At 57.4% G+C, this 19,879-nt stretch overlaps 1 protein-coding gene across 6 annotated transcripts in view; it reads left to right on the top strand.

The window, feature by feature from the left end:
* CHD5 (chromodomain helicase DNA binding protein 5) overlaps positions 1-19,879 on the top strand; it is a 71,253-nt gene that overhangs the window by 48,528 nt on the left and 2,846 nt on the right. For 5 of the 6 annotated variants that reach the window (XM_037828670.1, XM_037828671.1, XM_037828672.1 and 2 more), the window contains 20 exons: positions 402-526; positions 1,513-1,744; positions 1,931-2,041; positions 2,296-2,468; positions 3,338-3,512; positions 4,600-4,692; positions 4,907-4,995; positions 5,270-5,403; positions 5,701-5,845; positions 6,201-6,360; positions 8,473-8,552; positions 8,784-8,916; positions 14,199-14,288; positions 15,424-15,561; positions 15,846-15,954; positions 17,249-17,381; positions 17,691-17,886; positions 18,836-18,999; positions 19,090-19,204; positions 19,312-19,365. In XM_037828670.1, coding sequence (XP_037684598.1) covers positions 402-526; positions 1,513-1,744; positions 1,931-2,041; positions 2,296-2,468; positions 3,338-3,512; positions 4,600-4,692; positions 4,907-4,995; positions 5,270-5,403; positions 5,701-5,845; positions 6,201-6,360; positions 8,473-8,552; positions 8,784-8,916; positions 14,199-14,288; positions 15,424-15,561; positions 15,846-15,954; positions 17,249-17,381; positions 17,691-17,886; positions 18,836-18,999; positions 19,090-19,204; positions 19,312-19,319 — 2,603 coding nt within the window. In that variant the 3' untranslated portion in view covers positions 19,320-19,365. The remainder of the gene's footprint in view (positions 1-401; positions 527-1,512; positions 1,745-1,930; positions 2,042-2,295; positions 2,469-3,337; positions 3,513-4,599; positions 4,693-4,906; positions 4,996-5,269; positions 5,404-5,700; positions 5,846-6,200; positions 6,361-8,472; positions 8,553-8,783; positions 8,917-14,198; positions 14,289-15,423; positions 15,562-15,845; positions 15,955-17,248; positions 17,382-17,690; positions 17,887-18,835; positions 19,000-19,089; positions 19,205-19,311; positions 19,366-19,879) is intronic. The other variant, XM_037828674.1, reaches the window with a different exon arrangement.

Genomic DNA, 19,879 nt, shown 5'->3' on the forward strand with positions numbered 1-19,879 from the left:
GAGGGGCATGAGAGCCAGCCCTCCTGGGGCTGTCAGGACCACCCAGTGGTTGAGGCCTCGGCCCTGGGAGCTGTGCCCCCCCGCCGGGATGCTCCCTGTCCGGCCTGACAGGATCAGCGGGCTGGGAGGGCCTTCTGGGGGGCCGGCCCTCACTGGGAGCTCTGGCCGTATCTACTGGCTGTTTGCCACCTGGTCTTTGCCCTTCCGGTTCCTTTTGGTCGGCACAGGGGTGGCTGCTCTGCTCCTGCCCTGAGCCCAGGCCTCCTTGGGCATGGGGGGCTGCCTGTGCAGTGGGCCCAGGCCTTGTCCTGCTCCTCGCTGCCCTTAGTGCCCCCTCCCGCCCACCTGAGCCCCCACCTGCCTGGGTCCTGCCTCACCATCCGCTGGCCTCTCCTCCCCAGCCCCTGGGGCCCAGCAGTTCTGCTTCCTCCTCTCCACGCGGGCGGGCGGCCTGGGCATCAACCTGGCCACGGCGGACACGGTCATCATCTACGACTCAGACTGGAACCCGCACAACGACATCCAGGTCTGTGGCCCCTGCGGCTCTCCCCGCCCGCCCTCCCTCCCTCACGTCCCCTGGTCCTCGGGGGCCTTCCTCCCCTCCGGGCCGAGGTCTCAGCTTCAGCTGTCCCTGGGCAGGCACCGTGGAGGGGCCCTGGGTGGTGAGCGGAGGATCTGCCCTCAGCCCTCCAGGCCCTGGTTGTACAGGGGGAGGCAAACACAGAGAGGGCAGGGGTGTGTCTGAGGACACACAGCACAGCGGCAGTGGTCACTAACCCCTGTCTGTCCCATCAGCCTCAGGGCCAGGACGTGCAGAGAGATGTGATGGGGCGTCCCGGGACCCAGAGGGGACAGGGTTGGGGTAGGGGGCCCGGCCTGCGGAGCCTGGGGAGTGGAGAAGGGGGCCGCTGGGGCGGAAGCAGGAGGATGGAGGGTTGAGGGGCTGAGGGGCTGTGGTAGCAGAGCCGCATCCCCAGATGGCCCCTGGCCACCTGCTTGGGGACAGGGACACACACACATGTGCATTTCACCAATGCTGGTACTCTTAGGGACACACACATTTTTCACATGCATGTGTGTGCCCATAGGTACACACCAGTGCACAGTCATGCTGGGTGGCTTCTCTCACTTCACGTGGGGATCCGGGTGGTACTTGACCACACGGAATGTCAGGCGTGCCACCCCACATGCACACACCCCTCACCCCAGGCACGGGGCCTTGCATGCCCTTGGTGTCACACTCATAAGGAGGCTGGGCATCTCCACCACCTGGTTCCACAGGCCCATTAGTGGCTCCCAGGGAGGTGACCCACATGCCGGCCAGGCCGTCCCTCTCACACCTGCACACCTGTGCTCACCCCCAGTCATACCTACACGGCCACGTTTCCACCCCCAGCCCCACCGGGCTCACAGATACCCGTGTGGTCGCACGGCTACCTGTGGACACGCTGAGGGCCCCCTGCGTTGCCCGCACGTGGGGGCCTGGGCACTGAGGGGCCGGCTGCCCCACAGGCCTTCAGCCGCGCCCACCGCATTGGGCAGAACAAGAAGGTGATGATCTACCGCTTCGTGACACGGGCCTCGGTGGAGGAGCGCATCACGCAGGTGGCGAAGCGCAAGATGATGCTGACGCACCTGGTGGTGCGGCCCGGCCTCGGCTCCAAGTCGGGCTCCATGACCAAGCAGGAGCTGGACGACATCCTCAAGTTTGGCACGGAGGAGCTCTTCAAGGACGACGTGGAGGGTGCGGCCCGGGTGTGGGGGTGGGGGTGCCCGCTCAAGCCGCTCCCTGCACGGATACCTCCTCCCTGCCTCCCGCTCGCAGTCTCCCTCCTCTGCCCCCCTCCCCGTGACCCGTGGGCAGGGGGGGCAGGGCCAGGGCGGCCCCAGGTGGCTCCTTTGCCAGCGCCCCTGCCCTCTCGCCCTGCAGGGATGATGTCCCAGGGCCAGAGGCCGGCCTCGCCCATCCCTGACGTCCAGTCCTCCAAAGGGGGTGCCCTGGCCGCCGGGGTGAAAAAAAAGCACGGCCCTGCCCCACCAGGTAGGAGCTCACCTGGGCCGGCCCTCGCTGTCCTGTAATGAAGGGGTGTCCTCTCCGACCCCTGCCACTCCTTGTTCCTCCTTTTGTCAGTGGCCCCTTGTGGGGTGCCCGTGACTGCTGGGGTGGTGGGGGGCAGTGGTGGGTGCTAGGTGAGGGTGCACCCCCTCTTCCTGGTCACAGCATGGAGTGGACTGGGAAGGACTGGATTTGGACACTCCCACAGTGTCCCCATTCTGCACCCCGTCTGCCCCCAGGTGACAACAAGGACGTGGAGGATAGCAGTGTCATCCACTACGACGACGCGGCCATCTCCAAGCTGCTGGACCGGAACCAGGACGCCACGGACGACACAGAGCTGCAGAACATGAATGAGTACCTGAGCTCCTTCAAGGTGGCGCAGTACGTGGTGCGAGAGGAGGACGGCGTGGTAAGGGTCTCGGCCCCCAGGGCCCTGTCCTCAGGAGTAAAGTGGATTCATGGGACGGAGAGGTGGGACGCGCTGAGGATGGCTATGGCCACCGCCGTCCACGGACATCCTCATGGCCTCCTCGTGGCCTCCTCCGGGCCTCCCTGCCTCCAGGCCAGCTTCCCCACACACCTTCCTGGGTGGTGCAGGTGGACCCTGCCCTGCTGCCCTCTGCCTGGGGGTCTCTGCCTTATGCCCACTGGGCCACTCCCTGCTCCAGAACCTGCCTGTCTCCCTCAGCTCTTCTCCCTCTTCTTGCACACCCTGACTGTCTCCAAAGAGCAAGCCCCTGGGTGTCTCTCAGGGTGGGCCCTTCCCCCTCCCCCTTAGCCCTCCATGTAGACCCCTGTGTGCTTGTCTTTCCAAGCACCAGTTTTCCCTTTGAAATGGGGCCTCCTGAGGGCTGGGGCTGAGATTTATTTCATTCTTACCCCAATGCCTGGCAAATACTTGTGGAGGAATGAATGAATGAGGAAGTGAATCACTGTGCCAAGAGGCAGGGAGAGGAAGACGGGCTCAGGGGCTGTGACCAGGGAAGGCTTCCTGGAGTAGGTGGGCCTTCCGATTCATCCGGGAGCCGGACACGGCCAGGCCTGGCGGTGGCAGCAGGAGGCCTCCTGGAGGGCAGGGAGGGACCCCCATCCCGAACCTCCAGCCGGCCGAGCCCCATGGGATCTGTGCGGCGCCCCCCGCCCGCCCTGCCGAGCCCCCGGCGCTGGCGTCCGGGGAGCCCCATTTGCCCATCCGCTGACCGCGCCCGGTGAGCCCCGCGAGTCTGCACCTGCGAGGGGCCCCCGCCCGCCCCTGAGCCCCGGCGCCTGCGCCCGCAGGAGGAGGTGGAGCGCGAGATCATCAAGCAGGAGGAGAACGTGGACCCCGACTACTGGGAGAAGCTGCTGCGCCACCACTACGAGCAGCAGCAGGAGGACCTGGCGCGCAACCTGGGCAAGGGCAAGCGCATCCGCAAGCAGGTCAACTACAACGACGCCTCGCAGGAGGACCAGGGTGCGTGGGCCCGGGGGGCGCGGCCCGGGGAGGGCGGTGCCTTAGGGAGCGTGGCTGGGCGGGGCTCGAAAGCGCACGGCTCGGAGAGGGCGGGGCGGAGCTCGGAGGGGTGGGGCCCGGAGAGGGCGTGGCTGGGGCGGGGCCTGCGAGGGAACGGCGCGGAGAGGGCGGGGCGGAACTCGGAGGGGCGGGGCTGCGGTCTGCCCGGCCGCTTGGGAGGGGTCTTGGGCAGCCTCCTACCTGCCTGCTCGTCGGGGGGGGGGGGGTTGCCCTGCTGCTTCGGGAGACGGAGCTAGGGGCTGCTGGGGGCGTGACTCGGGGGGGCCTGGTTGCTGGGGCAGGGCTTGGGCGGAGCTGCCAGGCTGCTGGGGTGGGTGTAGCTTGAAGTGGGCGTGGCTCTGGGGGATGGGGCGGGGCTGCCCCGCGCTTGGGCGTGGTCTGGGGCCGGGTCCTGCCTGTCTGCTGCGGAGGGGCGTTCAGGGCGTTGCCCCGTTGCTTTGGGAGGCGGGGTAGGGGCTGCTGGGAGCAGGGTTCGGAGGGGCGGGGGTGCTTGGCTATTGGGGGCGGGGCTCGGTCAGGCCGGGCTGGGGGCTGTTAGGATGCACAGGAAGACCCGCCCCTGGTTTTGGGGCTGTTCCCTTGTGGTGGGGGGGGGGGGGGGGGCTCTCCCCGTGGCAGGAAGCCCCTGGGCAGAGGTGCGGAGGTGGGAGAGCGGGAGATGAGCTGGGCACGCTGGTGGGGAAGGCTTCTTGGAGAAGGGTCCTTGGGGCAGGTGGGGGGATGTGGGGGTGTTTGCGGGGCCAGGATGGGCAGTAGCCAAGTGGCTTCACCACTGCTGGTGGTGTGATCTGGGGCACGTCTCCCTGGGCCTCAGTTTCCCCATCTGTGAAGGGGAATGCTAACTAATTCCTCCGATGGGGTGTAGGGTGGCTGTGGCAACCGAGGGAGCCCGTGGCTGGGGCCTGGGGACTGTTTCTTGCTCACTGTCGTTCCTGGCTGGTGTGGTGGGGCTCCAGGTGGCCTCTCCCCTGTCCTCCACGGCCTGTGGCTTGGGCAGCTCACTCTGTGCCCCGCCCGGCCTCCACAGAGTGGCAGGACGAGCTCTCAGACAACCAGTCGGAATATTCCATCGGCTCTGAGGATGAGGACGAGGACTTTGAGGAGAGGCCGGAAGGGCAGAGTGAGTCTGGGGGCGCAGGGTCGAGCCCAGGGTCAGAAGAGTGGAGGGCAGCTGGGCGGGGCGGCCTGGGGCTGGGGGGCGCCAACTCCCCCAGGGTAGGGCAGGCTCGGAGGGCAGCCGCGGGAGGGCTCCCCGAGGGCTCCTGGGCGATTGGTGGAGGGGGTGGAGGGCTGCCCTTTGGGTACCGCTGAGGCTGTGGCCGGGCTGCCCCCAGGTGGACGGCGGCAGTCCAGGAGGCAGCTCAAGAGCGACAGGGACAAGCCTCTGCCTCCCCTTCTCGCACGAGTCGGTGGCAACATCGAGGTGGGGGCTGCTTGCACCTCATTCTCTCCTAGCTCCCCATCTTTCTCCTCTATCCCACACTCCCTGCCTTCCCCTGGGGTGTGAGGAAGGGGGTAGAAACGGGGGTCAGGGGCTTGCTCAGAGTTACCTGCCAAGTGGGTGGGGCCCTTCCCACCAGACCCCCCAGATCCCCCAGATCCCCCAGCTGGAGGCCTCCCCACCCCCTCCCCAGGCCTTTCTCCCCCATTTCTCGGTTCTCTCCCGGACCATCACCTGACTCACCCCAAACCTGCAGGTGCTGGGCTTCAACGCCCGGCAGCGCAAGGCCTTCCTGAACGCCATCATGCGCTGGGGCATGCCCCCCCAGGACGCCTTCAACTCCCACTGGCTGGTGCGGGATCTCCGCGGGAAGAGCGAGAAGGAGTTCAGGTGAGGGGGCTGAGGGTGCGCGGGGGATTCCGTGGCCTCTCATCTCCAGGTGGCCAGGGGGAAGCGCTGACTTCTGCACCCCAGCTGGCGTTAGCAGCGGCCGGAAGGCCTTGTGTGGTCTCTGGGAGGGCCGGGCTAGAAGGTTCCCCTGCCTGGGGGTGGGGGCCCTCTGTCCCCCCTGGGGCCTGACTGAGCAGGCCTGGTTGGGAGGCAGGTGACGGCTGGTGATCCCAGGCTCGGTGGCACCCCGGGGTGCTGCTGGCACCCCTCTCCGAGCTGAGTTTGCCCTGTCCCCAGGGCCTACGTGTCCCTCTTCATGCGGCACCTGTGTGAGCCAGGGGCGGACGGCGCGGAGACCTTCGCGGACGGCGTGCCCCGGGAGGGCCTCTCACGGCAGCACGTGCTCACTCGGATCGGGGTCATGTCCCTGGTGAGGAAGAAGGTGGGTGAGTGAGCCTGGTCGGGCCCCCCTGCCGGCCGCCCTGGGCCCTGGCACAGCCCTGGGGGTCGGTGCTCAGAGGGCACGCACCTGCCGGCTCACCCAGCTGCCCAGGGTCTGAGCCAGGATGACCCCAGGCCAGAGGGACTGATCCAGAAAGCCTCCGTGGGTGAGGGGGCTGGGGGGCTGGAGGCCTGGGGGCCAGGACGGAGCTGAGTGCCCGGGGTGGGGTGTGGGCTTGTCTGGGTGTTTGCCGGCAATGGCTTCATGGAGCCTTCTCCAAGCCCAGGACACCCCCACCCCTGAGCCCTTAGGGCTGAGCCGCGATCCCCCCCTCCCTCCCTTCCCCCCGCCCCAGGTTCAGGAGTTTGAACACGTCAATGGGAAGTACAGCACCCCAGACCTGATCCCCGAGGGGCCTGCGGGCAAGAAGCCGGGCGAGCTCATCTCCTCGGACCCCAACACACCGGTGCCTGCCAGCCCTGCCTACCTCCCGCCTGCTCCCCTGGGCCTGCCAGGTCTGTGGGTCCGAGCGAGTGAGGGGTGGGGGGCACCCCATAAAGGACAGCCTCCCTTCTCCCTCCAGCTGCCTGCAGGGTTGCTCTCCCGAGCATCATTTCTGAAGACTTTTGAGATTTCATTCACGAATCATTCACTGCTCAGTGGTTTCTAGTATATTCTCAAGGTCATGTAACCCCACTGTTACCTAATTCCAGCACGCTTTCGTTACCCCCGAAGGAAACCCGTCGATAGTCACTCCTCCCCGTCCCCCCGTCCCCCGCCCCGTCCCTGGCACCTGTTGTCTGCTTTCTGCCTGTGGATTTCCCTCTGCATGTTTCCTATGGCGGAATCATGCAGTATGTGGTCTTATGTGTCTGGCTTCTTTCATTTAGCTAGTGTTTTCCAGGTTCATCCATGCTACAGCATGAATCATTCATTCCTTTTTACAGCCAAATAGTATTCCATTGTATGGATGTTTTGTTTGTCCATTTATCAATCGATGGACATTCCAGCTGTTTTCTCCTTCTGGCTATCGTGAATAAGGCCGTTAGGAACATTCGTGTAAAAGTTTTTGCATAGACTCCGGTTTTCTCTTCTTTGGGTATAAACTAGGAGCAGAATTGCTGGGTCCTTGTTTAACATTTTGAAGAATGGCTAAGTATTTTTCCAGAGCAGCTGCGCTGTTTGGCAGCCCCACCAGTCCTGTATGAGGGTCCTGATATCCCCTCATCCTCACCAGCACTTGGTGTATATTTTTATTAGCCATCCTAGGGTGAAGCATGTCTCATTGTGGTTTCAATTTGCATTTCCCTAATGGCTAATGATATTGAACATCTTTTCGTGTGCTTATTGGCCATCTATCTGTCTTCTTTGGAGAAATATCTGATCAGGTCCTTTGCCATTTGACGGGGTCATTTGCCCCTGAGTGTCTTTTTGGTGATCCAGTTATTTATGTGAATGAAGTGTCACCTTGCCTCGACTGGGGCTCCCAGGCCTGGGGGAGAGCTGCCTACCCTGAAGTGATGGGGTGAGTCCTGAGGGGCTCCATGCCCTTGAGGAATTCCTGCCCCCCTGCACTGTGTGCCTTTTGGAGGTGGACACACGTGGGTTTGCCCTTTGGAGGTAGATACACCTGGGTTTGCTTCCTGGCACTGCCCTTACCCACCTGGGTGATCTTGGGCAGGTCATGTGACTCTTGGAGCCCCAGTTTTCTCATTTGTGATGAGCAGATGCAATGGTGCCCGCCTCGTGGGGCTGCTTGGAGGCGCACGGGGGTTACCAGCACTTGGCAGCGTGTCAGATGTTGACTCAGCATTGAAGAGACTTAGCACCTGCCCAGAGGTCTGGGCTGGCAGCCAGCCTGCCAGCCAGGACCACCCCCAGGCCTCCGGGCCCCATTCAGGCCTCTGCCCCCATTGCCTCCCGATTCCAGGGGACAGCTCCACCTGTCAGCCCCTCATAGGGGCTCATAAGGATCCCTGGGTCCTAGGCCTGGCCCAGGGTCTTAGTTTGCTCGGGCTGCCACAACAGATTCTTGCAAACTGGGTGGCTTAAGACAACAGATTTATCCTGTCACCATTCTGGAAGTAAGGATTCCAAAATCAGGGTGTCGGCAGGGCCCGGCGCCTCCAAAACCTGTAGAGGAGGGTCCTTCCCTGCCTCCTTCAGCTCCTGGTGTTTGCCAGCCCTCCTTGGTGTTCCTGGTCTGCAGATGCTTCTCTGTCTCCCCTCAGCTTTCTTTCTTGCGTCTGTCTTCACTTGGCAGTCGCCTCTCTGTCCGTCCTCCTTTTCTTATAAAGGACACCATGCTGGATCATATGCATTGGGAACCCAGTCAACTCCCCTATGGCCTCGTCTTAACTAATTCCATCTGCAGTGGTCCTATTTTCAAGCAAGTTCACCGTCTGAGGTCCTGGGGGTTAGGACTCCAACATATATTTTTGGGGGAACACAGTTCAGTGCATAGCACCCGGGCTTTCTGGGTCACCCCTGGGGCCCTGCCCGTCATGCCTCCTGCCGGTTCCTGTCCACATGGAGCCTCCTGAAGTCCCAGCTGCTCCACTCCTCTCTGGCACCTGTTCTCTTCCCTTCCCCTGCTCCTGTCTCACTTCTTTCTCTTGCTCTTTCAGACAAAATGGAAACCCAGTTGGGCTACATGGATGAGAAGGAGCTAGGGATGCAGAAGCCAAAGAAGCCCCTGGAAATCCAGGTATAGAAGACGCTGGTGTCTAGGACCCTGGCCAGGTGTGAGGCGGGGGTTGAGTCTGGGCCAGAACCCAGGTCTCTGGCCCCCGGTTGGGGCCTCTGAGTTGGGGGGAGTAGGCTGAGAGCGAACAATGGGAGCCAGGATGCTGGGGAGCCCCCTCCCCAGGTTCCCAGCCCAGTGCATGTTCTCTGTTGAGGCCCCAGTCCTTGCAGCTTCTTTAGCTGTTCTCCTTAGGCCCTGCCAGCTGCCCTGGACAGAGTGGAGGGCGAGGACAAGCACGAGAGCCCAGATGGCAAGGAGAGAGCCCAAGAGGAGCGGCCGGAGGGGCTGGAGAAGGCCCTGCCCTCCCCGGAGCAGCTGCCAAAAGGTACAGGTGTCCTGCAGGCCACACTGCCGCCCAGTCTCTGGCCTCAGCAGCCGGGGCTCAGAGGAGGACAGGCAGCTGTGCTTCACCCCATTGTCGCCTGGGTTGGGACCGTGGGTTGCTCCTGGTCCGGGATGTGGGGGTGGGGCAGGGGCTCAGGTCTCTACATTTGGGCTTTAGCTTCTCCTAACATTTGAGTTTGGGAGTTATTGGGCTGTCTTTTTGTTACTGATTTCTAACTCAGTTGCATTGTGCCCTGAAAATGTGAGTCTGTACGTTATTGTTTATATACAATATTGTGAAACCTGCTTTCTGGCTTCCTGTAGTTCAGATTTTAGAAATGTTCTGTGTATACTTTAAATGAATGTCTATGTTGGGTTTGCACCTTGGATGTAAGTTCTAAATATATGCATTAGATGTTTAGATAACACTTGCTAATTATGTTGTTCAAACTTTTTATATTCTCACTAGTTTTTGGTCTGCTTTGATCAGTCAGTTCCTGAGAGAGTTGTGTTAAAATCTCTCCCTACAATTATGGATTAGTGTCTTTCTCCTTGTAATGCCAGACTTTTGCTATGTATTGTTTGAGGCTGTGTTATTAGGTGCATATTGGTTCAGGTTTTTAGCATTTTTCTGGTGAATGGTGCCCTTAATTTTTATTTATGATCCTTTTATCCCTCCTAATAGTTTTTGCTTTAAAGTATTTTTGGTTGATTTGGATTGAGCTTTCTTTTGTTTGGTATTGATTCAGTATATCCTTTTCTGTCCCTTTCTTATTTAAAAAATATTGAAAAAATACTGAGCTTTATTGAGCCATAACTCATGTACCATACAACTTCACCCATTTAAAGTGTACAACTTTTTGGCTTCTTGTATAGTCTCAGAGTTATGTAACCATCACCACAATAATTTTGTAATGTTTTTATCATCCCCCAAAGAAATCCCCTACCCATTGGCAGTCACTCTCCATTTTCCCTAACACCCCTACCCCCCAGCCCTAGGCAACCACTAATCTACTTTCTGTCTCTGTAAGATTTGCCTATTCTGGACATTTCATATAAATTGATATGAAATACATTATGTGATCCTTTTGTGACTGGCTTCTTTCACTTAGCATAATGTTTTCAAGATTCATCTATGTTATAGCATACATCAGTACTTCGTTTAATTTTATTGATAAATAATATATCTGTATAATTATGTTTTAGGTGTATTTCTTGTAAATGGTGTTTAGCAAGATGGAGCCTCTACCTTTTAGTGGGCAAATTTAATCTCTTTACATTTATTGTAATAGTCAGATATTTGGATGAATTTCTACTATCTTATTTTGTACTTCATATTACTTGTGTTTTTACTTTTGTCTTCCTGTTTCTGCTTTCCTGCCATCTCTTGGATTGATCATCAATTTCCATCTCCCTATTTTCCATCAACTCATTTGGAAACTAGTGAATTCTGTTCTGTATGACTATTAATTTTTGAACATATCTCCCTCCTGAATCATACAAGGACTGTAGACTGCTTTAGCTCTAATTTACCTCCCTTCCACCTTCCATGTTGCTGTTGCCCAGTCTTTTAGTATCAGCTTGTTTTTACTTCCCCAAATTTGTTAATATGCTTATTTTAAAAAAAATCAGACTTTATTTTGCTCTTCCCACATTCTTACCAGTTTTGTGTTTATTTGTTTATCATTGCTCCATTAAATTTCTTTCTTCTGAAGTATATCCTTTAGCAGTGATTTCAGAAAATTTCTCTGTGTCTGATTGAAAGTGTCTTTATTTTCCCATCACTCTTGAATAACAGTTAAAATTCTATGTGGGATGGAGATAGTCCCTTAGCATTTTGAATTTGATATTATTCCTTTTCTTCCTGGCTTTCAATGTGCTGCGAGAAGACCACTATCTGTCTACTTGCTGCTCCTTTGTAGGAAGTCTGTCTTTTCTTACATCAAAAGACTACTTTAAAGATATTCTGTTTGTCTTCGGTGATGTGTAGTTTCTCTACAAAGCAATTTTTATTTATCTTGTTTGTGACTCATGGTGATTCTTAAAGCTATCTGTCATTCTTTGATCATGGGAAAATTCTCAGTCATTGCCTCCTTGAATATTGTCTATGCTCTCATTACGTTTATTTTTTCCTTCTGGAATTCCTGTTCCACATTAATTCATTCGTTCATCCGACAAATGTATCCTGACAGCCTCCTGTGTATCAGATGCTGTCCCAGACACTGGGACACAGAAACGAACCCAAGCAGCCTCATTTACAGAGTGTGCATTCTAGTGGGGAAGACAGGCAATCAACAATCAACAGAAATAGGTATTTTTCAACAACAGACCCTAATGCTAAAGAAAAATAAAGCAGGTACAAGGTTAGCCAGTGATGGGGGCGGTCGCGTCCTTCACATCTCCTGCTTCTTTTGTATTTCTCATCTCTCTACTTCTCTGCAAGACTTGTGGGCAAATCCTCAGAGCTAGCTTCAGGGTCTACTGTCTTTCAATAGCTGTTTCTTAACCTACCCATTTGCATTATTTTCTACAGCTGTGTAATAATTTACTACAAACTTAGCCACTTACAACAGCACCCGCTTATTAGCTTATGTTTCTTTAGGCACGCTCTGGTGGAGTTCTCTGCTTGGGGTCTCGTGAGACTGAAAGCTAGGGGTCAGCTGGGCTGAGTTCTTGTCTGGAGGCTCTGGGGGGAAAGTCTGATTCCAAGTTCATTCTTGTTGGCAGAGTTCAGGTCCTTGCAGTTGGAGGACTGAGGTCCCCATTTCCATGCTGGCTGTCAGCTGAGGGTTTGGTCTCGGCTCCTAGAGGCCACTCACATTCCTTACCACGTGGCCCCCTTCCTCCGTCTCCGAGCCAGCCAGGGTGCCCCGAGTCCTCCTCCTGCTTCGAGTCTCTGACATCGTTTTTTGTTACCAGCCAGATAAAATGCTTTGCTTTAAAAAAGCGCGTGTGATTAGGTCAGGCCCACCAAGATAATCTTCCTAGTTTAAGGTCAACTGTACCACATGATATATTCTAATTGAGGGAGTAAAATCTACAGTATTCCCAGTCCTGGGGAATTTTAGGATCTGTAAACCAAAGGGCAGGGATCTTTGGGCCATCTTGAATTCTGCCTGCCATACCATTTCATTTAAATTTTAATGACATTATATTTCATTTCTACAAGTTCTGTTTGGCCTTTTACAATTTGCCTGCTCTTTTGTGTGCTGCTTTTTTATTGCTTTGTTCTTTCCCTGTGCACCCCCTCCCAGCCGTGTTTACTTCAGAGAACTTATTTTAGAGTCTTGTTGACATTGTTTTATTATCTCAGTGGCTTAAGGTACTTATTTACCAGCTGGTTCTTGTCCATTGAGGGTGGGTGATTGTTTCCTAAGTTTTGCTTGGGTTCATCATCAGGAATTGTTTTATCCTTGGGAATCCCACGTGACCTGGGGAGTGGGCGTGTCCCTCGCCCTGTATTTCCAGAAGCCCAGGGTCCAGGGTCCCCTGCTGGCCTTGCTGGTCTGGATGAGGTTGTGCGATGCTCCTTCTGCCTGGGTGGAGCCACTCAGATTTCACAGCCGACGTGGCCCCTGCTTTGGGAGTAGATTTCTTCCTGCAGACGCCCTTCCTACCTGGCTCCCGTGCCGGGGACAGGCTCCCCTTGGCCAAAGCTTCTCCGTGTGCCGATGGGCGGAATTTTCTCTTTCACGGAGAGGACAGCAGCTGGGGGAGGGGGGGTGCTGGCTTAATTCCAGTTCTCTGCGTCTTTGGGGCTCCAGGAAGCCCCTCTTCCTCCGGCCTCTTCCTGGCCTCTGAGAACCCTCCTCCTAGGGCTGCCAGAACCCCACCTTATGCTTCCCTAGCCTTTTTAAGTTTTTAATTGTGTAAATTATGTCTATAACATACAATGGATTTTAACCGTTTTCAACTGTATAATTCAGTGGCATTAACTACACTCACATGTTTTGCACCCATTAACATTGTCTATTTCCAATTCACCCCAAACAGAAGCTCCGTACCCAGAAAGTAGCAACTCCCCATCTCCTTCCCCCCAGTCCCTGGGAGCCTCTAATCTACTTTCTGTCTTCATGAATTTGCCTATTTTAGGTATTTCATATGGAATTCCATATTCATATGGAATATTTTATATTCCATGAATGCAATCATACACTGTTTTTCTTTTCTGGTTATTTCACTTGACATGATGTCTCCACAGTTGATCCATGCTGTAGTGCGTATCAGAACTTCATTCCTTTTTATGGCTGAATCATTTTCCATTGTGTATGAACCACATTTTGTCCATCTATTCATCTATTGATGGACAGCTGGGTTGTTTCCAGCTGTTGGCTGTTGTGAATAATGCTACTATGAATATTGGCATACAAGTAGCCCATTTTCAATTTTGGGGGGTAGATACCTGGGAGTGGAATTGCTGGGACATACAGTAATTCTCTATCAACTTTTTGAGGGACTTCCAAAGTGTTTTCTACAGTGGCTGCACCATTTTCCATTCCCACATCAGTGTCTAAGGGTTCCGGTTTCTCCACATCCTCACCAACCCCTGTTATTTCCTGTTTCTATTTTTAATTGTACCATAACCGCCCTGGTGGGTGTGATTAGAAGGTTGCTGCTGTTTCCCTGCTGGCTAGCGATGTTGAGCCTCTTTTCAGCCACAGAGCATCTATTTGTGATCTTCTTTGGAGACATGTTAAGCCCTTTGCCCACCTCACATTGGCTTGTTTGGGTTTTTGTGGTTGAATTGAAGGCCTTCTTTGTATATTCTGGACATTAAACCCTCATCAGGTATATGACTGCTAATGTTCTCTCCCGCTCTGTGTTTTTTCACTCTATGGATAGGGTCCTTTGATGCTCCCTGGCTTTTAATTTCCCTCTCACTGTGGCACCCCAGGTCTTCCTGTATTTTTTGAATGCCATGTATTTTACCCACCATCGCCGGGTGTTTGTAAGAGGGGTTTCGTGTTAACGAAGGGATGCCATATTCCTGGAACTTCGGGTCCGCTGGTATTTGTGTGTAGGGAGGATTTCAGGACCGTTCCCTGAGACGTCGGAGGGTGGGGGTGCTGAAGGGATGGGGGTGAGAGGGAGGGTGAACCGGGGGAGAGGGCCACGCCCTGCCCCCCGCCCCAGAGGCGCTGTCTCTGATAGCTCCTGTGGGACTCAGTAAAATGCTGAAGGATGGGTGCCACGGCCGAAGCAGAGCTTGAAAGCCACCAGCCCAGTGTCCGCGGTGCCCTTCCCGGACCCCTCCCCACCCCACCAACCCCATGTGTCTTGCAGAGGAAGTGCTTCCGGAGAAGGAGAAAATTTTGGACAAGCTGGAGTTAAGCTTGATCCACAGCAGAGTGGACAGCGGTGACTTCAGGCCAGGTCTGGGCTCGTCTGTGTGCTCTGCCCCTCTGCCCCTTTGCCCCTTGGTTCCCTGAGGGTGCCACCTGGATGCTGTTCAACCTCCTCGCTCACGCCCTCGATCCTAGGCCCTGATTGGAGCTGGTGGGTGGGAGCCCCTCACAGCACTGTGGCTCCCCGCCCCCACCCCTGGGTTAGACTCCGCCTCCACTCTGCTGCCCTCTCCTCTGGTCCCAGCCATCACCAGGAGGGAGGGGAGCCGGCCAGGGAGCTTGGCCTGAAGGATTTGGGGCTCAGCTGGTGTTCTGGTTTGCTAATGCTGCCCTTTTGCAAAATACCAGAAATGCATCGGCTTTTATAAAGGGGGTTTATCTGGTTACAAAGTTACAGTCTTAAGGCCACGAAGTGTCCAAGGTAAGGTATCAACAATAGGGTACCTTCACTGGAGAAAGGCCATTTGCATCTGGAAAACCTGTCTTAGCTGGGAAACCACGTGACTGGCATCTCCTTGCTCCCAGGTTGCGTTTCAAAACGGGGTTTTCCAAAGTGTTGCTCTTGGGGCGTTTTGTCCTCTCTTAGCTGCAGCTGCTCTGCATCTGGGCCTGTGTGGCTCTTTTTAAAGTACTCCAGTGATCCAATAAAGACCCACCCTGAATGGGTGGGGCAACACCTCCATGGAAATAATCCAATGAAAGGTCTCGCCCACAGTTGACTGAGTCACATCTCCATGGAAACACTGAACCAACAGGTTCCAACCTAATCCACACTAATATGTCTGCCCCGACAAGACTGCATCAAATATATACAAACTGGCACAGCTGGAAATTTTGCACATCTCTAGGTGTGGGAATGTTCTAGAACAGTTGTCCTCTGATCAGACCCCTCGGGCAGCTCTGCCCTCCTTGGCACTCCTCTGCCCTGCTGCCCAGGGGTCCTGGTAGGTTGGGGAACGAGCGCTAGAACCTGGAACCTGCCCTCTGTGCTCAGGACAGAGAGAAAGGGCTGCTGGTCTTTCCATTTAAATCTTCTTGGCGGTGAATCCCTTGAGCACACAGAGATGTTTCCCGTTTGTCTTTGGATCCCGTGTGCTTGGCAGAGGGAGGCTCCTGGGCAGTGCCTTTTGGATGAACGAATGAGCGAGAGTTGTTCCCTGCAGATGACACCAAGGCTGAGGAGAAGGAGCTCATTGAAACTCAGCAGAACGGTGACAAAGAGGAAGACGAGGAGGGGAAGAAGGAGGATAAGAACGGGAAATTCAAATTCATGTTCAACATTGCAGACGGGGGCTTCACAGGTAACTGGGTGGGTGACGGCAGGGACAGCGGGAGCTATTGTCATGGGCTCCCTGACTGTGTGGGTCCTGGGAGTTGAGCACAGTTAATTTTATGCTAAAATGTGAATGGTTGATAAGAGTCCGTTGTATAACCTTTCCTAGCAGCACTGGAGCTTCTCATGTGGTCACGCCGTGAACCCTGGGGTGGGGAGAGGGCAGTTAGGGAGGGAGGGTTTTTCCCAGTCCCACTTCCATGCAACGGATTGTGGGGACCCTCATTCCACTCCCTCTGGCTGGCTTCCCAGAGCTGCACACGCTGTGGCAGAATGAGGAGCGTGCCGCTGTTTCCTCGGGGAAAATCTACGACATCTGGCACCGGCGCCACGACTACTGGCTGTTGGCGGGCATCGTGACGTATCCTTGGCCGTCCGGGCTGGGCAGACGCTGGCCTGTTCCTCTCTGGACCTCAGGGAGGAACGTGGGGTGTGTGGGTGTGGAGTCCGGAGCCAGCGCTCTCGACCAGGCACCCAGAGCTCTTTCCTGATGAAGCAGGTGACGGCGCTGACAGTGACGTCTAGGGCACCCCTTTATGTTCATCACCCACAGGGACACTCTGGGTCCCCGATTTACAGAGGAGGAAGCAGATACTCGGAGAGACCAAGTGACATGTCCAGGGACACACAGCTGATAATTCACGGAGCCGGGGCCGCCCCGTCTCTCTGACTCCACCATGAACGCCCTTAGCTTCTCCACGATACAGAACTCACCTGTGCCTTCCAATACACCTGAAGGGGGTGCCGCCATTTACAGAGGGCTTTAGTGTATTCATCCATTCTGCATTCACTCGGTGCCAGGCCTGGGGGATGCAGCCGTGAACGAAAGACAAGACCCCCTCCCTCCTGGAGCTGGCCGTCCACGGGGGCAGGAAGTGCACCCCACGAGTTAGCAAAGGTTGGGGTGCAAGGGAACATAATAAAGCAGTGAAGGGACACGGAGAGTTCCGGGGCTGGGGTTGACAATTTGCAGGGGTGTTCAGAGAGGGCGCCATTGGGGCAGGGTCCTGTGGGAGGCCCGGAGGGGACCCCCCAGTTCCCCAGGGAGGGCCTCGCGGAGCACCGGCCCTGCATGGTCCGGTTATAGTATAGACAGGCAGAATTTCGTAGAACGAAGGGGATGGCAGTTTTTCTCTGACAATCCAGAGAGTTAACGTTCTAGGCGTTCCAAGCTGGATGGTCTCACTGGGTCTGCCCAGCTCTGCTATGGGTGTGGAGGCAGCCACAGGCAATGCAGAAACCAGCGAGCGTGGCCACGCTCCAGTAAAACGTTATTTATGAAACCAGGCTGCAGGCCGCATTCGGCCCACCGGCCACAGTTGCCAGCTTCTGTTACAGAGGCGAAGGAGTTTGGGTTCAAATCCTGGCTCTGCCCCTCACTAACTGGGACCTTGGGTAAAGCCACTTGATTGTGCGTCCATCTCCTTGGCTGTGAGATGGGGTTGATGACTGGGCCTCCCCGTGGCCTTGGGCTTGAAGGAGTCACCGCCGTCTTGGTGCGGAGCCCGCACACCGCGAGTGCCCGTCAGTGTTGGCTGCTGTGGTCTGCTGTCACCCCCAGATTGTCGGCCGAGAGCCTGGCTCACCTCCCCGCCCCCCACCAGGGCCCCACCCCTACCCACAGCCAGGTTTGCCCTTAACAGCGCCCGCCCCAGGCACGGCTACGCCCGCTGGCAGGACATCCAGAATGACCCACGGTACATGATCCTCAACGAGCCCTTCAAGTCTGAGATCCACAAGGGCAATTACCTGGAGATGAAGAACAAGTTCCTGGCCCGCAGGTTCAAGGTCAGTAGGGGCTGCGAGAGGGGCCGGTTCCAACAGGGCCTGGGGCAAAGGGGTCGGGAGCAGCAAGCCCCTCCTGTGTATACCCAAGTCTGCCACCAAGGTGATCAGTTAGTCAATCAACCAACAGGGTGGTGGGCTCCTTGCTCCAGGCCAGGCCCCGCTGGGCGAGACAGAGAACCCAGCTTGGGGAAGGCTCGAGGCAGGAAGTGTGTCCTCCTCCCTCCAGGGCCAGGGCAGGTGCTGGTGAGGAGGGGTGGTGGCCGTCCAGGAGGAGGGTCCAGGCTAATGCTCAATCCCCCCGTCCCCCAGCTGCTGGAGCAGGCACTGGTCATTGAGGAGCAGCTCCGCAGGGCCGCATACCTCAACATGACCCAGGACCCCAGCCACCCCGCCATGGCCCTCAACGCCCGCCTGGCCGAGGTCGAGTGCCTGGCCGAGAGCCACCAGCACCTGTCCAAGGAGTCACTCGCCGGAAACAAGCCCGCCAACGCCGTCCTGCACAAGGGTGAGCGGCCGGACCCTGTGGCGCGGCCCCCCAGCCTCCCCCCGGCCCTAGCGCTCCCGGCCGTGGGTGAGGGGACCGACAGGGGTGGGGGGCTGAGGACAGAACGGCGGCACCGAGGCTGGGCTGGACTTGGCAGAACCTCCTGGATCGGGACAGCTCAGTCCTCGGCCAGTTCCTTGTCTCACCTGTGGGGAAACTGAGGCTCCCCTTTGACCCTTCCCTAAAGCCCTGCTGTGGGGCAGGCCCCGGGCTGGGGATGGGGACCCAGACGAATACACGATTGTCGCGGTTCCCACTCATCAAGCCCTGACACTATACTTCAGATCCGTTCTCTCTCATTCTCAATATATCCTTGTGTGGCGAGTCCTGGTATTCTCTCCATTTTAAAGACGAGGAAACCGAAGCTCAGGGAGGTGATGTAATTTGGGCCAAGATCTCACAGGATTCAAACCGTGGGCTTCTCTGCTCCATGTCCACAGCTGTCACGTTTCCAGCCTTCTGGAACCTTCCGGGCTGGTTGAGGGTGGGGCATGGGGGAAGGCCAAGCTCACACACGAGAGAGAAGTCTCCACAGGCTCGGGCCAGGACCCCGTTCCCCTGGATGGATGCAAAGGGGAGGAAGATGTTTCCTGAGCTGTGCCCCAGGGGTTCCCCCCGAGGATGGGGGTGCCGGGCTCCAGGCCTCCCTGGGAGCCAGCAAGAGGCTGGTTGAGGGCACATTGGGTCAGAATTCTTGGTTCTGCAGCCCTAGGACCCCAGGCCCAGCCCAGAGGGGCCCCTGGCAAGGGGTCCTTAGTCCCCCCCTAAACCCCGCTGCTCTCCCAGTTGGCCTTGGAGGGCCCGGGGGCAGCGTGCCCCTGGGTACCCACCGCGGGGGCGGGCAGTGGCACCAGCCCGGGCCAGCCCTCTCGGCCCCCCGCCGAGCGCCCTCCCTCTGCCCCCTCTGCAGTCCTGAACCAGCTGGAGGAGCTGCTAGGCGACATGAAGGCGGACGTGACGCGCCTGCCCTCCATGCTGTCCCGCATCCCGCCGGTGGCCGCCCGCCTGCAGATGTCGGAGCGCAGCATCCTGAGCCGCCTGACGAGCCGCGCCGGCGACCCCGCGCTCCAGCAGGTCAGGCCCGGCCCCTCCCGCACGTCCTCGGCTGGGGCGCGGGGTGGCCCTCGGGACGACGGCCTCTTAAAGCTGGGTCCTTGCCTCCAGGGCTCTTTCGGCTCCTCTCAGATGTACAGCAACAACTTTGGGCCCAACTTCCGGGGCCCTGGACCGGGAGGGATTGTCAACTACAACCAGATGCCCCTGGGGCCCTATGTGACCGGTAGGTGCCCATCCGCGTCCGGGCAGCATGTGCAGGGCCTCCCCGCCGGGGCCCCTGCCTCCCGCTGCCGAGCCCAGGCAAGCTGCGGCCTCCTCTCGCCCTCACAGATATCTAGCCGTCCCCGAGATGTCCCTCAGTTGCAGCGCTCGTTTCCAGCTGAGGTAAGGCCGCTGCCCTGGTCCCCCAGCCCCGTGGCTTGGCGGGGCGGGCCTGGCCGGAAGTAGGTTTTGGCCTATGCACCAAATTCGTGCCCCTGAGCTGGCGGCCTTTGGGGGTCTCATCCTCTTGTCTGTAGCCCACCAGCCCCTACCTCAGCTCCCTTTGCCCCAGCCTGCCAGACACTTCTGTGGGAGGCTGGGATGGCGGAAACTCGTGGCCGTGGGCTGGAGTGGTGCTTGTATGTGTGTGCGTGTGTGTCTCCACGTACAGTGTGCCAGGGGCCCCTCAGTCTGGAGCCCTGCCCACCTCCACTGCCCTGCCAGCCGGTGGGCTCCCCAGGGCACCCCGTCTGGTCTCACACCTCATTCCCTGCCCAGGCCCAGGAGGGTGGCAGGGCACTGGGGCAGGGTTGGGAGAGTTCCTGGCCGGAGTGTCCTGGAGAAACTGCTCATCCCACCGGCCGCCTCTCCAGGTCGCCAGCCTCCATCAAGCGGTGTCTGTCCCCGTGAGGACTGC

This window comes from Choloepus didactylus, chromosome 2, assembly GCF_015220235.1.
Source record: "Choloepus didactylus isolate mChoDid1 chromosome 2, mChoDid1.pri, whole genome shotgun sequence".
Taxonomy (NCBI): Eukaryota; Metazoa; Chordata; class Mammalia; order Pilosa; family Megalonychidae; genus Choloepus; species Choloepus didactylus.